Source organism: Enoplosus armatus, chromosome 14 (genome assembly GCF_043641665.1).
Source record: "Enoplosus armatus isolate fEnoArm2 chromosome 14, fEnoArm2.hap1, whole genome shotgun sequence".
Lineage (NCBI taxonomy): Eukaryota > Metazoa > Chordata > Actinopteri > Centrarchiformes > Enoplosidae > Enoplosus > Enoplosus armatus.
In genome coordinates, this window is record NC_092193.1 from 17,083,441 (window position 1) to 17,097,527 (window position 14,087).

General features: G+C 43.5%; 2 protein-coding genes across 2 annotated transcripts; one reads left to right on the top strand and one right to left on the bottom strand.

Annotated features, from left to right (window-relative positions):
* Positions 1-1,714: 1,714 nt before the first annotated feature.
* kcnmb3 (potassium calcium-activated channel subfamily M regulatory beta subunit 3) lies at positions 1,715-4,601 on the bottom strand. Its single transcript, XM_070919144.1, has 4 exons — positions 4,516-4,601; positions 3,521-3,730; positions 2,669-2,843; positions 1,715-2,083 (listed from the first exon to the last, which is right to left on the bottom strand). Exons 1-4 carry the CDS (start codon positions 4,599-4,601, stop codon positions 1,715-1,717), a joined length of 840 nt encoding a protein of 279 aa, XP_070775245.1.
* Positions 4,602-6,036: 1,435 nt separating this feature from the next.
* mfsd8l2 (major facilitator superfamily domain containing 8-like 2) lies at positions 6,037-13,620 on the top strand. Its single transcript, XM_070919154.1, has 11 exons — positions 6,037-6,145; positions 6,366-6,551; positions 7,109-7,171; positions 7,284-7,403; positions 7,648-7,727; positions 8,216-8,492; positions 10,703-10,776; positions 11,244-11,457; positions 12,427-12,549; positions 12,709-12,839; positions 13,540-13,620. The coding sequence occupies exons 1-11, from the start codon at positions 6,070-6,072 to the stop codon at positions 13,618-13,620; spliced, it is 1,425 nt and encodes a 474-aa protein (XP_070775255.1). The 5' UTR covers positions 6,037-6,069.
* Positions 13,621-14,087: the final 467 nt, after the last annotated feature.

Genomic DNA, 14,087 nt, shown 5'->3' on the forward strand with positions numbered 1-14,087 from the left:
CTTCCCTCCTCTTTCCTATGATTGTCACCCTTATGTGTGGAAGAATAGTCTCTGCAGGTTCGCTCACTGCACAGACACATACGTAAGAGGTCAGTAAACGTTCTAGCTTTACCAAATGATACACAACGGGGCGGTTTCCTGGACACCGAAGTCTGAAAGTCCAATTTTTGTTTTCTGTACATGGGTGAGGACTTAAAAATGCTCAGGAAACCGATCCTACTGGGATGCATGTGCTTCTGTACAGGCTACAGAGCAGTGGGCCGGACCCAAACTGAGAATACTAGACCCCATATACTTTATTGAAGAACCACCTAATGATGCTATTTCCCTTTGTACTTGTTCTGGTTGTTTTCTGTTCCTCACACTGCATTATGCATGAGGTCCTCAAATATCTACTTCTTTTTTTTTTTGTTTGACCTGATGTTGTTTACTTGAATTTCATGTATAGAAATGACCTTGTTACTTGTGTGAGGTACAACAAAGTCACAATGAAGGTAACAGATACTGACAACTGCTACTACATGTGCAAATGCTTTCCTTGAATAACTACAGAGGTAATATATTTTTGTATTTTTAAATGTAAGCAAACTCATATATGTAACTGCTAACCAAAAAGAAAAAAAAAAGGATTCAGGCATAACGTGCACCATCCTCATACAAAACCCAGTAGACAGCTTCTAGTTGTTGAAACGATATGAATGGCAAAGCAGAGGTGAACTGTTGAATGAAGGACAAGGACTTGATGCTGTTGTCAGAGTACGATCTTCACATCAAGTGGAGGTCTCTTGCCGTAAAGTGGAAGTCTGTAAGCACAATAAGGAGGAAGAAGCTACCCTGCATGTTTTAAAAAGAACTCCTATGTTAGTTATATATCCATCTGTGTATATATATATCATAAAACCTCTTCAAATACTTGTTTTAGTCATCCTCAAATGACCATGTCTGATAAGAAACTGTATGCATTCATTTATTGTACTGTTGAATAAAAGCATTTCTCCCTACCTAAATTCATTACTAGGCTGTTTTATTACATCGTTTGTTTTACAGTTGATCAACATGTGTGCGTTTTAAAAGGCACTTTCATGATAGAAATTGGCGTAAGTGTGGGACAAGGCTTGAATCCTTAAATAAATCCTCCCACAGAAAACTACACACAAGACTCTTTACTGGGTGAACTGGGCTGCAGGACTCTCAAGAAGAAGCTCAGAAGCTAAAAGTAACAAACATTTGAACAAAACTTAAGTGTGATTCTTCAGTGCTCACTGCAGTGATGTAAAATAAGGACAACATTCATGTCCCTCCCTCAAGCACTGAATCAGCCAATAGCAATTTAATGCACACCTTGTTAAGCCTACCCATCATGCATTGCATCCAACATTATATAAGCTTATGTGAGATATCCCCTCTATAGAGTTTATATAAATGTACTTACTCCATTAGGAAGACTCACATGAACATGTCAGTCATTGTTGAAAAGTGCGTGGGTGTGTGTATCCGCACACACACACACACACACACACACACACACACCGAGTTCTCTTAAATCATTTGGGAGCTGAGACCAGTTCTCTACACTTTAGGAGGGTTTCTGAGTAAGACTTTGTTTTTGACACACTTAAGACCAAAATTTTAACTTTATACATACTGGCCCTGGTTCACATTATGCACCAGTTACATGATTACAAATGGTATTTATACTCAAACACTGGGCATGTCATGAAGGAGACTGCATGCTGGACCTCCGGAGGAGTCTGTACAGTTTGCCCTGAGTGTATCTTGATGTCAGCCTGCCCCCTGCGGTCTCACTGCACATCTCAGAGGCGAGGTGGGCTAAGTGCTGTGTCAGCTTCACAAGACCCACCAACAGAGCTCCGCCACCCAGCATCAGACAGGGCCACAGCAATGCAAACAGGGCCCTCTCGTAGGTGTACTTCCTGTTCAAGATGACGTCCCCGGGGTGCCTTGTGCGGTCAGTGAAGCAGGATGAGGTGCTCCCCTGGTGAGTATCCAAGCTGTTTTTCACTTTCTCGACCTCCTTTTGAAGCTCTGTTCCGTCCATCTGACATTGGGGTATGTAGAAACACTGGGAAAGAAGAGATATGATTCAAGTGTAATTTTTATCAAGTGACCTGCTTGTTGCAGTCGGCAGCGCTGATTGCAATCAGTGAGACGAGCTACAAGGTTCCTTTTTGATTCAGTTTTTTGTCTGTTGAAAAGAAAAAAAAGATACTTTCTAGCCTCCATGTGCCGCACTGGTACTGAAAAATGTTTCATGCAATTCCTCTGAATGGAGCAGAAGTGCTGCATGAGAGCATCTCCTAATAATGTATTCTGGTTTATTCACAGGGGTACAGTAAGCAAAGTACTGCTAGTTTTCCATCCTGTCAGCTAGTTCAGAGCTGTTCTTTGCCTTCACGGCTTTCTCAGGTGCTTTCTCAAGTCCCTGCTTAGATGGCTAATATGAAAACTAGGATGAGTCCTGAGATCTGCTTCACAGAATGGTCCAACATGTCAGTTGTAGCACATAGACATAAAGCTTTAATGCTCAGTATCCGGCAGGTGTTCCTCCCTCACAGTCGACAAGCCGCACCTGGTGTGAAGCAGATCCAAACCCATAAAGCTATAAGATGAGACCTAAAGCCTGGAAGTTACTGCCATGAATCCCTACCTTAGGAGCAAGGAGGACCGATTCCTCATCAAAGTGTAGAAAAACCGTCTGATTGGAGCCCGTGAGGTTAACCGTCACCCTGAGGCACGGCACAGTGCTCACACCTCTGCAGTCCACCCACTCCTCCAGGATTTCGGTCTGCAGCAGAACACAGCTGGCCTTCTCCTCCCAGTTACTGGAAAACAAGGGGAGAATGTCGGGGTACCTAAGCCAGGGTTTCCAACCACACGTAAACACATTAGCACCAGAAAGGCAGTAATTGTTTCTTATTAGATCTCTGATGTGAGGTGTGTTCTTGATTGACTTTTTTATTCATGTTGTTGCACATCTTATGGAAGCCCATCTCTGCCAGGAAAAGGACAAATTACATGAAAAGCTATGCATGATAAAAAATAAAAATACAAGAGATACTATCTCAACTTAGTCAACGTTTCAACTTACCAGGAGCATTTTCACCTTTAAAATGTCTAATTTTAAATGTATTTTAGCGGCATGGCTATACAGATGACGATGTCAGCCTGTCCACTTTGGTCCAGACTGAAATATCTCAACAGCTACGGGATGGACTGCCATTAACCTTTGGTCAGATGTTCATCGTACCCGGAGGATGAATTCTCATGACTTTGGTGATCTTGTGTCACTTGCAGGTTGACATCTTGACTACCATGGGGTGGTTTGACGTGACATTTTGCACTCAAATCCATGTTCACCTTCAGAATTAATTGTAATCACTTTGCTGAAAATGTCATTTTCTCCATTACTTTTCTATTACTGTTAACAATCACATATAAGTCATAGGCCTGTCTATCATATGACATCCCTTGTAGCATTCACAGACAGACTACAGTGTACCTGTTAACATAGGGTTTGACCACAGTGATGCCGACCACAAAGAACATGAGCACAGCGAAGGCCATCATGGTGAAGCCCAGCAGGATGGCCCTGTCCTCCCCGACACTCAACACTGGCATCTGGGTCCGAGCTCGCGGCCCTCCACGCCCATCCACCCCTCTACACCGCTCGAGCTCCGACGCTGTTGCTGTGTGGAAGAGCTCTCTGTGTCTCTCACACACACGCACACACACACACATATGCAGGGATACACACATGAAGACATGCACCGACACCAGGGATGTAACGATTTAATCCAAACTAAACATCCAAAACATATCTGAAAGATTTCGATTTTTGAAATAAAAACACATTTAACCAGTGTAGCCAGTCGAAACACTTTTGTGCTTTCACTTCATTTCTTAGTTATTGCTCCGGGGATGATGGGAATGCCATTAGTTTTGAAGGCATTTGGTCATAAATTAAAGTACTGGACAAGTTGAAATTTTGACCTGATGATGGCGCTAGATTACGTTTTTACAGTGTTCAACTGATCAACAGAGATATCCTGACGTTTAGCCTCTCTTGTGAGTCAAGCACTAAAAACACCTGATCCTACATTTCCCGCCACAATTTCATTAGACCCTCTAATTAAATGCCCATGTCTTTCATAACACAGGCTCCTGGTAAAGATCTGAACCCTGATGACCTCATCAGGTGTTATTTTCTCAGATAGCTCCCTCCAGAGCCACAGGAGACATTACACAACTGTTGAGTAGAACTCCTTGTGACAAGTAAACTTGGTATGCAAAATCAGTGGAGTAGCCCTTTAATGCAATACTAATCGATTTAAGTCGATTCAAACCTCTCAGATCTATGCATCGGGCCTTTCAACCTTGTGTGTGTGTTTTTTTACAACAGTCACATACAGTGCGTATAATCATTATGTTCTTAACGACCCCCCAACAGTGTTTTCAAAGCCGTGCTGCCTGGCCCAGTCGATCGTCCTGTCTTACCGTGTCTGCCGCCTGCGAGCACCCTGCAGGTTGATGTTAATGGGGATGCTGAAAGACCTCCGGGGAGAAGCTGTGCTCAAGAACATGCCCACTCCTATCTCTATTTCAGCCACCTCCCAGCCCCCAAGTATGTATATCCACCTAACAAGCTCCTCTCTATCTGAAAGTCAAATGTCCCTCTGTCAACTGCTGATCATCTCGCATCTCCAACGCAACGCGGTGACTGACTGAGTGGACCAGATTGCAGTTTACTCACCGAGGAACTCCCCGTTGTTTACCAAGGCTCAAAGGTGAGTGCAACCACACCACCCTCATGTGTGTTTCTATAGAAACCACCACAGGTAAGGCAGGTAGGATGCTAATGGGCTCTCAGTGGGCCCGTGATCCTCAGCTGCATGCAACAATTTGTCATGGAAAGAGCAGGAGGCGTAAAGTTGCCGTTGTGTGCCAAATCAAGCACCTTGACACACATTTACACACACACAGAAGAGATACTGACCCAAACAGGACTGTCCTTTGACAAACATTATCCTGTCGGCCTGTTGAGCTCCAAACCCCTCAGATTGTCCCGACACTGTGTGATTGTGACATGAGTGCAAGATGCTGAGCGGGTTTATATGTTATTCAAACAATCGAAACCCTTTGTATTATTCATGGGTTGCTGGGAAAACATATGGAGGTATTAACTTGGTGACAGTTCTGTTTAATATAGCCAGCCTAAGGCTAGGAACACCACAGCAGCTTGAAAATGGAGGCAACCATTCAATAAAACAGACAGCGATGTCAAACCTAATTTATTCAGCATTGAATACAAGAGAGGGTTATTATTTTTTATTTTTTCACACATGGCCATGGTGTAGGGCTTCATATTCTGGCAAATGCAATTGTGGTTCATCTAATGTATTGTATTACCTGTATGTTTTTATTACTGTGTGTGATGTATTGTATTTGTGAACTGGCAAACAGAGTCTTTTTGTTAAATGGCTATCAGTTATTAATATCTATAACCTACAAGAGGCCCGATGGGCCTGGCACGTTCCTTCACAGGGTTGTGGGGAAACCAAGTGCTTTTGATGTAACTGAAGAAAACAAGATTAAAAATGGATAAAGCTCAGTGTACTTTACCTCACCTGGTAACACGAGACATTGCCTTGACCGCGAGGCTCACAGTGTGGAGCTGCACTGCGGACGTGACTCAAACAGAATTTCATCTTTAACATAAATGCCGAATGGAAACGGACGACTGCAGTCTCTTCAAGATGGACTGTATTGTTTGCGTTGCTGATTTGATGTATTCTGTCGTGTGGTTTCAGGCCTCACCCCTGCCGAGCCTCTTCTATAGGAGAAGCCTCGTGTGATCTCTGTTCTCTATCTCCAAGACGTTCTGAAATGGCCTTGTACAATGGTGCGGCAAATTCCTCTGATTATCCAGGCCGGCAGTTGTAATTGGCCTCGCAGTGTCTCCTGTTATCTGATTATGCCCCTGAACAACATTTCTGAACAGCATGCGCAGACAGAGGTCGGTGTATAAAAGGCAGCAAGTCACTGAGCACGATGGATAATCACCAAAAGAGGAATCTAACTTTTCTCACCATTGGACTGATATTTATGCTGAGCGGCATTGAGTACGGTAAGTTCATTATGACAGCTTTATGGATTTGAAGACATGAGATAATTGTCTCATTAGAGCAGAATCCTGCCTGGCATTTTGGCTGTAAGCACACATCACAGAGGATCTGATTTTTAATGAAAATATACTTTGCTGTGCACACGAGGCTTGTCATTGACACACCCCCCCCCCCCCCCGCCCCCCGCACTCATCCTCCTTCATCCCTCTCTGGTGGCCTCAGCCGTCATTCTGCCTACAATATGGAGGTATCTTGAGATTTTGGAGGCCCCTCCTTACTTCCTGGGTCTGGGTCTGTCTGCCTTCAGTCTGAGCGGGCTGCTCACGGGCCCGCTTTTTGGACTCTGGTCGGACCGGAGCAAGACTACAAAGTCCATCATCCTTTTCTCCAATCTTTTTGAGATTGCCGGTGAGTAATCAAACCACAAGACAAATAACATGAAGCCACTGGCAAGACTGTGTGTTCAACTGTTGTGTGAAACTCTGTAGCTCATATTTGGGCTTCGTCATTCATTATTCACGGTTACATGGAGAATTCTGTGTAGAGGACTATAAAGTGTCTCAGGTGGCAACTCAAAAACTAGTCGGCAGCTATTTTAATGTGCCTTTTTCCTCCCCTGTCTGCGCAATGCATGATGGTAGTTATCTCTCAGTCGGCACCAAAAGTTGCACACGACTAATAATAATTTGAGTTCAATATGTAGGATATACTGGACAAGAAACACTTCCAAATGGCAAAACACTATCTACATACTACTACTACGTACTAGCTAAAAGTTAATGCCAGTTAATGCCAATCTAAAGTTTAGAGTATTAGCATGATAACATTTCCAAATTTCACGTTAATCCATCCAGCTGACTTTGCCGCTAGCATTGCTAAAGGCGATATTGGACTCAATCCTTCTAGTCGAGCTTTGTTTCACATTTTGGTTCCCAAGCATGATTTTCACTTTCATTTGTTCTCAGGTAACTTCATGTATTTTATTGGATATTCAAAGTGGCTGTTGTTGTGCAGTCGACTTGTAGCAGGTGACACACACACACACACACACACACGCTCACATGCATGTCTTGAAATAACGGCCAAAGCGTCAGCATGCGTTGTGCAGGTGTAACAGAAGGATGCTGGTTTCCCTCTCAGGTGTCGGCGCAGGAGCGGGCTCCTCCATCTTTGGTTTCCTGACTCGAAGCACTCGGCCAGAGGAGCGTGCCGGTGTCTTCGCAGCCATCATGGCCTGTCGACAAGCCGGCCTCCTTGTCGGTCAGTCCCCCGCCCCCCTTCATCTTACCACAGCGAGGGGTGTCATTTCACTTCTCTCCACCTCCTCTGTCTTCTGAGAAATATCAGACAGCGGGAAGGACTCTGTCATGTCTCCTTTGATGTTCAGTTTCAACTGTGAGAAGGAGACATTCAATAAAATCACAAAGATGGGGGCTACTGTCTCCACACATCCTCTGTTTTTTATTCCATCTCCCCTTTACAGCTCTTCCTCCTGTCTCTCCAGGGCCGGCGTTCAACCTGTTCCTGCGGCTGTGTGATTTCAAACTGGGGCCCTTTGTTGTGAACAAATATACGTCTCCTGGGGTAACAGCATCCAGATAATCAGTAATCTACGGTTCTCCGAAAGCCTCATGAATACAGAAATAATAGTCAGAAATAGTTGTTCTACATTCTGCACTCCTCCTGGCTCATGTATTTTTTTCTTCTCTTTGTTCTCCTCTGAGTAAGGAGAATACAAAGCGCCTGCAGCGATACTCAGGCCCGTAACCACCCGTATCGATCTATTTCCATCTCATGAGTCTCTGAATAAAACACCTGTGGAACGGATGCAGCTTAAATGAGATATAACAAAGCTCTATACGCCTACATCCATTTTTCCACATAATTTGACACTGCACGTCTCTCTTTATTTCACTGTGCCAGGTTACTTTATTTGTCGAACACTCTCCTCCATATATCAAATACTTTATGTCTCCTGATAGTTTTCTAAGATTTTGATGTTGTAAAAAGATTTTTTTCTTTCTCTTTAAAATATTTCAGGGCATTTTTGTCTGTTTCCTCCTTACTCTCAGATCTTCATGTGCCTCTTGTGGGTGCTGCTCCAGTTTGTCGTCCTGGCTATGTACTGGGACGTACTACCCATCAGCTCGGAGGGGGGTGCAGTGTTGGTGGAGATGAAACAAAAGGAGGGCGAGGAGGATGAGATGCCGTTGATGGGGTCCGAAGAGGAGCCGGTGCACACCTACAGAGCTGTCAACTCCGAACAGATGGAGACCTCCGCCCCCTCTGAGATGCAGCCCGTCCTCGGTGCCTCGTCGGTCGCAAACTCCTTCAAAAACTTCAGCAGAGGTGAGCGAGAAGCTTTGACTGGCTGTCCTGAGCAATGACTGTCAGCTCTCCTCTGCCCTGTTTGCGGAGCAGGTAGGAAGAGGTGTCACTGCCAATGCACATGTTTCGTATCTGCTCTATTGATTTTCTTGCATGCACACACACACACACACACACACACACACACACACACACGCACACAGGCTCATACTTACACACACTTTCCATTCTCCAGGGCTCTCCGAGGAATTTTGTGTGGCATGTCAGATCAGATTCCCTGTGTATTGATTGGACTTGTGTGTGTGTGTCTGGTTTATGTCAGAGTGTGTGTGTGTGTGTGTGTGTGTGTGTGTGGGTGTGTGTGTGTGTGTGTGTATGTATATATATATATGATGTCAGGTGTCTTATTGGATTAGTGTCATAACAAGTTTACATGGGATGCAAGCGGTGATTGTGTGCCGTTATTGATTAACTTTTTCTGTACTTTGTTAGTGTGTGTGTGTGTGTGTATGCGTGTATGTGTGTGTGTGTGTGTGTGTGTGTGTGTGTGTGTGTGTCAAACCTCTGTATTGATTCTCTCACTCTTTGAAGATGTGGCAAAGGGATGGATGGCAGACTTCCTTTTTTATTGACTGGCTTGCTGTGGTTGACTCGTGGATGAAATGGAGACAGAATTGGTAATGTGGCCAACATTCCTCTTATTGATTCCTTTTTGTTTTGAAGAAAATCTACAACACCAGAAACTCGGGAGCAAAACTGGAGGATGTCTGCAGCTCTAGCACATACTGTAGCAGTGTCTGTTAGCCGTTACAGTGTGTCGGGTATTCACTCTCCTGAATTATTGATCTTCCCCCGACTTTTTGTGTGTGAGTGAGGAATCTTTGAAACTCAGGCGGATCTTTCACTGTCTTTCATCAGAAAGTCAGTCTTTTTCTTTTCAGGTTGGGGTCGAGCATCACAAACAACACAAGCAAAATGTGCATTAATAAGCATTATATCAACTATTAATAATGGTTTAAAGGAATTGTTAAAAATGTAGGGAAATACACTTGTTTACTATGCTGACGAGATTTAGATGAGAAGATTGACACCACTCTCATGTATGTACGCTAAGCTTGAGCCACAGCCAGCAGCTGGTTAGCTTAGCTTAGCATAAAGACCGGAAGCAGGGGGGAGACAGCTAGCCGGGCTCATTGTAGAGATTAAAAAATAGGCCTTGCAACACCTCTAAAGCTCACTAATTAACACGTTATATCTCATTTGTGTAATCTGTACACCAGCAAGAAATTGTTAGAGCACGCAACTCCCCATAAATCAGAAGAGAAAAGAACTTGAAAACTTTCAAATTCAAGACAGAAAGTTTCTGGCACAAACTAGAGACCTGGAGTTGGATGTTTGTTTACGAGGCAGGGAGGGTCTAATGAAAGACGTCATCGAGTTGCATCATGGAAGTTGTAGGATCCAGTGTTTTTGGAGCTTGACTCACACTAGGGAGCAAAAATCGGCCTCTACTATGTTGATTCTTTTAAATCCCTCTCTTTATTAAAATGCAAAAATGAATCACTTTTATATGATAATGTTTAAACTCAACCTACCTATAACCACACAGAACTTGTAAATTTGCTCACTGTAAATACACACAACACATAGAGTATGTACTGTATACGCAGTATAGTAAAAATGAAAATCATATAAATAATCGTAAACTGAACATTGAACAGAGAGAACTGAACCATAGTAGATCACACACTGTAATATCAAGCCATTCCTCCAGCCATCTGGCACGAACTTCCAAATTTAGCAGCAAGCCCAGCTCATGTTTCCTCCTCTCCAAGTCCATAAGGGAGTTTTTGTTCCAGGAAAAGCTGGTATCAAAATTTGGAATTTATTAAAAAAAAAAATATATTCTTGTGTTACCATGTTTTGGACATAAGATAAAAAAAACAACCAAGAGCCCTCACTTATCTGTAGGAAGAGAAATAGACTGTTTGTTGGGCTGGAGGATCAACATGACCAACCGGCCAGGATTCGTCACGCCTGCCTCTTTCAATCTTGCGATTACTTTCAGATAGTCCAAGTTTTCTTTTCTCTTTAAGCTTCTTTATCTCAACCTAACTTGCCAGCTGAAACTTTCAGTTTAATGGTAGCACTTGTGCTTGTTTTATGATTTTCTCTTTGGTTTCTCTGGTCTTTTTCCCCCGGTATATCTCTCTCTGTCTCTCACTCTCTAGAGTTCCTGAGAGAGGAGGTGGTTGTTCTCCTCACGGCTCAGTTCATCACTCTCTTCAATCAGACAGCGCTGGAGGTGAGAGCAGCCACCGTTGAGATCCATCAGCCGGAGTTTCCAAGCATTTCACACAATGTCACACTATTTTACCCCGAATTTCATCCAAACGGCATCAATCTGAGCCTTACCTGGAAAGACCTGCGCTGTTACTTTGAGAAAATAATCAAGTATCGCTTAACGCTCAAAGTAAAACTGATGTAACAAGTGCACATAATCAGTCTCTATGTCACGGACATGAAAAATGAAGAGGCATTCTCTCTTCTCATTACACCGTGGCAGCTGAATAGTCACACAGTGCTGACCTGGATTATATAATCATTTTAATATCAAAACAGAACAATTCTTTTGATCTGGACTGAATGACGCCTTTTGAAGGACTTAAAAGGTGCTCGTTTCAGCTCTAATCAGAATCTCCACCTCTACCTCTGACTGAATCACTTTATCTGACTGACTGACCTTGCGAACATCTCTCTAAAAATCCCCAGACCATGGTGACTCCTCTGACGCAGCGCTACTTCAGCTTTGGCGAGCTTGGAAACAGCCTGATGTACAGCCTGTGCGGGGTGGAGGTCATCCTGGGCTTCTTCTTTGTGCGCTGGCTGAGCAGGAAGGTGGCGGACCGCGCCGTGCTGGCCGTAGGCCTGGTCATCTGCTGCGCCGCCTGTATCTGGTGCCTCATCTTCCTCTGCAACCCCCGAGGTGCTGACCTGTCCGGGAAGACATACAAACACATAAAACGCAAAGACACACACACAGCCTGCCTCATGTTCTGTGCCAAATCCTTTTCTGCGTGACCGGTGTTGGTGTGTTTTGGGGCGCAGCGGAGCCATATTGGGTTACACACTGGCTGAATTGAATGCACTTCGAAAATGATATCACTCAGGCTCTGGCAGGCCAGCAGGAGATCATACAGGCAAACTGGATCCTGTATGTTCATGTTGGCCTGCGTCTGTTGCCGCTTGCCACGTTTATCGCTCTGATTACAAGTGACAGGTGCTGGAGCTGGAGAGTGCCTGAGTACACATAAAAGGATTACAGTAATCTAATTAGACAAAAATGCTATTTGTTAAGGCATATCCTGCATTTGTTTGCTATTTGTTACAGTTACAGTTAAAACAACCAAACAAAGAAACCTTAAAGGCAGATACCTGACGAAAAACAAAGATCTACTTGGACCACTAAGGAACATGACTGATTGTTGAAATTGCATTTTTGATTGTTCGATTATAGACTTTCAGCTTATGCAGGAACATCCAACAGTTTGAGTGGGCACGGATTCACACAAACATGTGCATGATGCAAAGCAGCAGAGAACAGAAATCTAGCGGCTGCCAGCTTGGCAGCGGTTTCGTTTTCAGATAGAGCTATCTCTGGCGGTGCCAGCCCATTTGTGGAAGGAACTTAAAAGCCGAGAGACGAAGAGATGGATAACTGAAGCATGATCTGTCACACACTTTGAGTCATTATTGCTACATGTCCGAAATTAACAGCAACAAACTATTATAATATAATAGCTAAGAGATCTATAAGATACATTCATTTGAGGCATGTGAGACTTACTGTGAGATTACAGTCTGTACATGTAATTGTTTCATGATTTTCATATAATTTGGGGGCAAACTACTGTAATTCAGTAATACCAGAGTATTTTCTTTCCACCCCTGCCAGGTGGTTATGGATGGGAGCTGTCGGCCTTCATCATCGGAGTGTTTCTGCAGCTGCTGGGGCTTCCCTTCGTGGCTGTGTCTCAGGTGTCTCTCTTCTCCAAAGTCACTGCAGAGAAAACACAAGGTTGGCTCGTTTACATGGTTCAACATATTAAAACAACAGATTGCCTCTCAGCATATGCGACGCAAAGAAACAGTTCGACGTGCTGTACTTTCTAGCCATATTTCAATGTTTGTAGATGAAAGGAATGACTCTTAATTCTTTGTGATGCATCACCAAAAGGATTCAGCCAAGGTGTCAGACGCTCAGTTGGAGGCCTGGCCACCATCTTGGGCCCTTTGTGGGCTGGAGGATTGACCAGTAATTTGTACATAATGCTGGGCATGATGCTAGCTCTCCTCATAATGATCACAGTAAGTAGAGCACTGCTCATGTGAGTACTTAATATCATCAAACAGATAGAAAATCTGTGACATGATGAATTAAAAGAGTTTGACATTTTGGGAGATGCTTCTTCGCTCTCTTGCCAAGAGTGACATAAGAATATCAATACCACTCTGCTAAATCTGAAGCTACAGCCAGCTGCTGGTTAGCTTAGCTTAGCATAAAGACTGGAAATGGGAGCCTACCAGCAGCTCTAAAGCTCACCAATTAATATTTAGTTTAACCCATTCAAATACCACACTGTAAAAATGTCAACTTGTGGTTTTACAGGGAGTTATGTGCGCAGTCGCTTCCTGCTAAGCTAAGCTAACTGGCTGCTGGCTGTAGCTTCATATTTACATTACAAACATAAGTGAGGTATCAATCTTCTCATCTAACTCTTGGCAAGAAAGCTATAAGAATGAGTGTATTGCCCAGAATGTTTAACTATTGCTTAAATTTTGATACTTGACATAGTTAATGCTTTAACCAGTGTTGTACAGTCAATGTACAATGTACAGTCTCCATTAGAAACTATTGTGTGTGTATCTGTGGCTCACATACCCAAACTGAAAAACAGTAGCTACTTGCCATTAAAATGCTTAACTCAGCGTGTCTTTGATAGCCTCGACTTATTACTTGGTGCTCTCTATTCTCTAAAGCCACATTGCATATTGCACATTTTTGCAGGTTATGACAGTGCTGTCCTACGACCGCCTGACGGAGCCCAGGGCAGTGCAGTGCGCCCAGAGCTCAGACGGCGGAGGATAGAGCTGCAGTCTGTCTGAAGCAGGAGAGGAGAGGCTAAAGACGGACCGAGGGAGTGCCCTTCATTTGAGAAAGAATCGATGCAAGTTTACTGCAGAGGAAACTGTATGAGTGTGGAATAATCAAAATGTTCAAAACACATACTGTACCTCAGAACCTGCCATAGAGGTGATCACACTTCACAGGTAAAAATGCTTTTGCACAACCTCTCTGTTATCAGATTTGATTAGATTCCACCTTACATGCATATCACTAGCAGACTATTAATTATATTTTACACAAGGGGGCACCATTGCTCTCATATTGAATATTCAGAGGCGTGATTGAAGATGAAAGCCATTATTTTTAAACTGAACTATTTATATTCCCAGGTGTTGATGAAAAGATAAGAGAGCAGGTTTTTCCGTGTGACCCATGTGTACCAAATTTTCATTCCTTGTTCCGTGTCTTTCTTCCTCTACAAAACATAA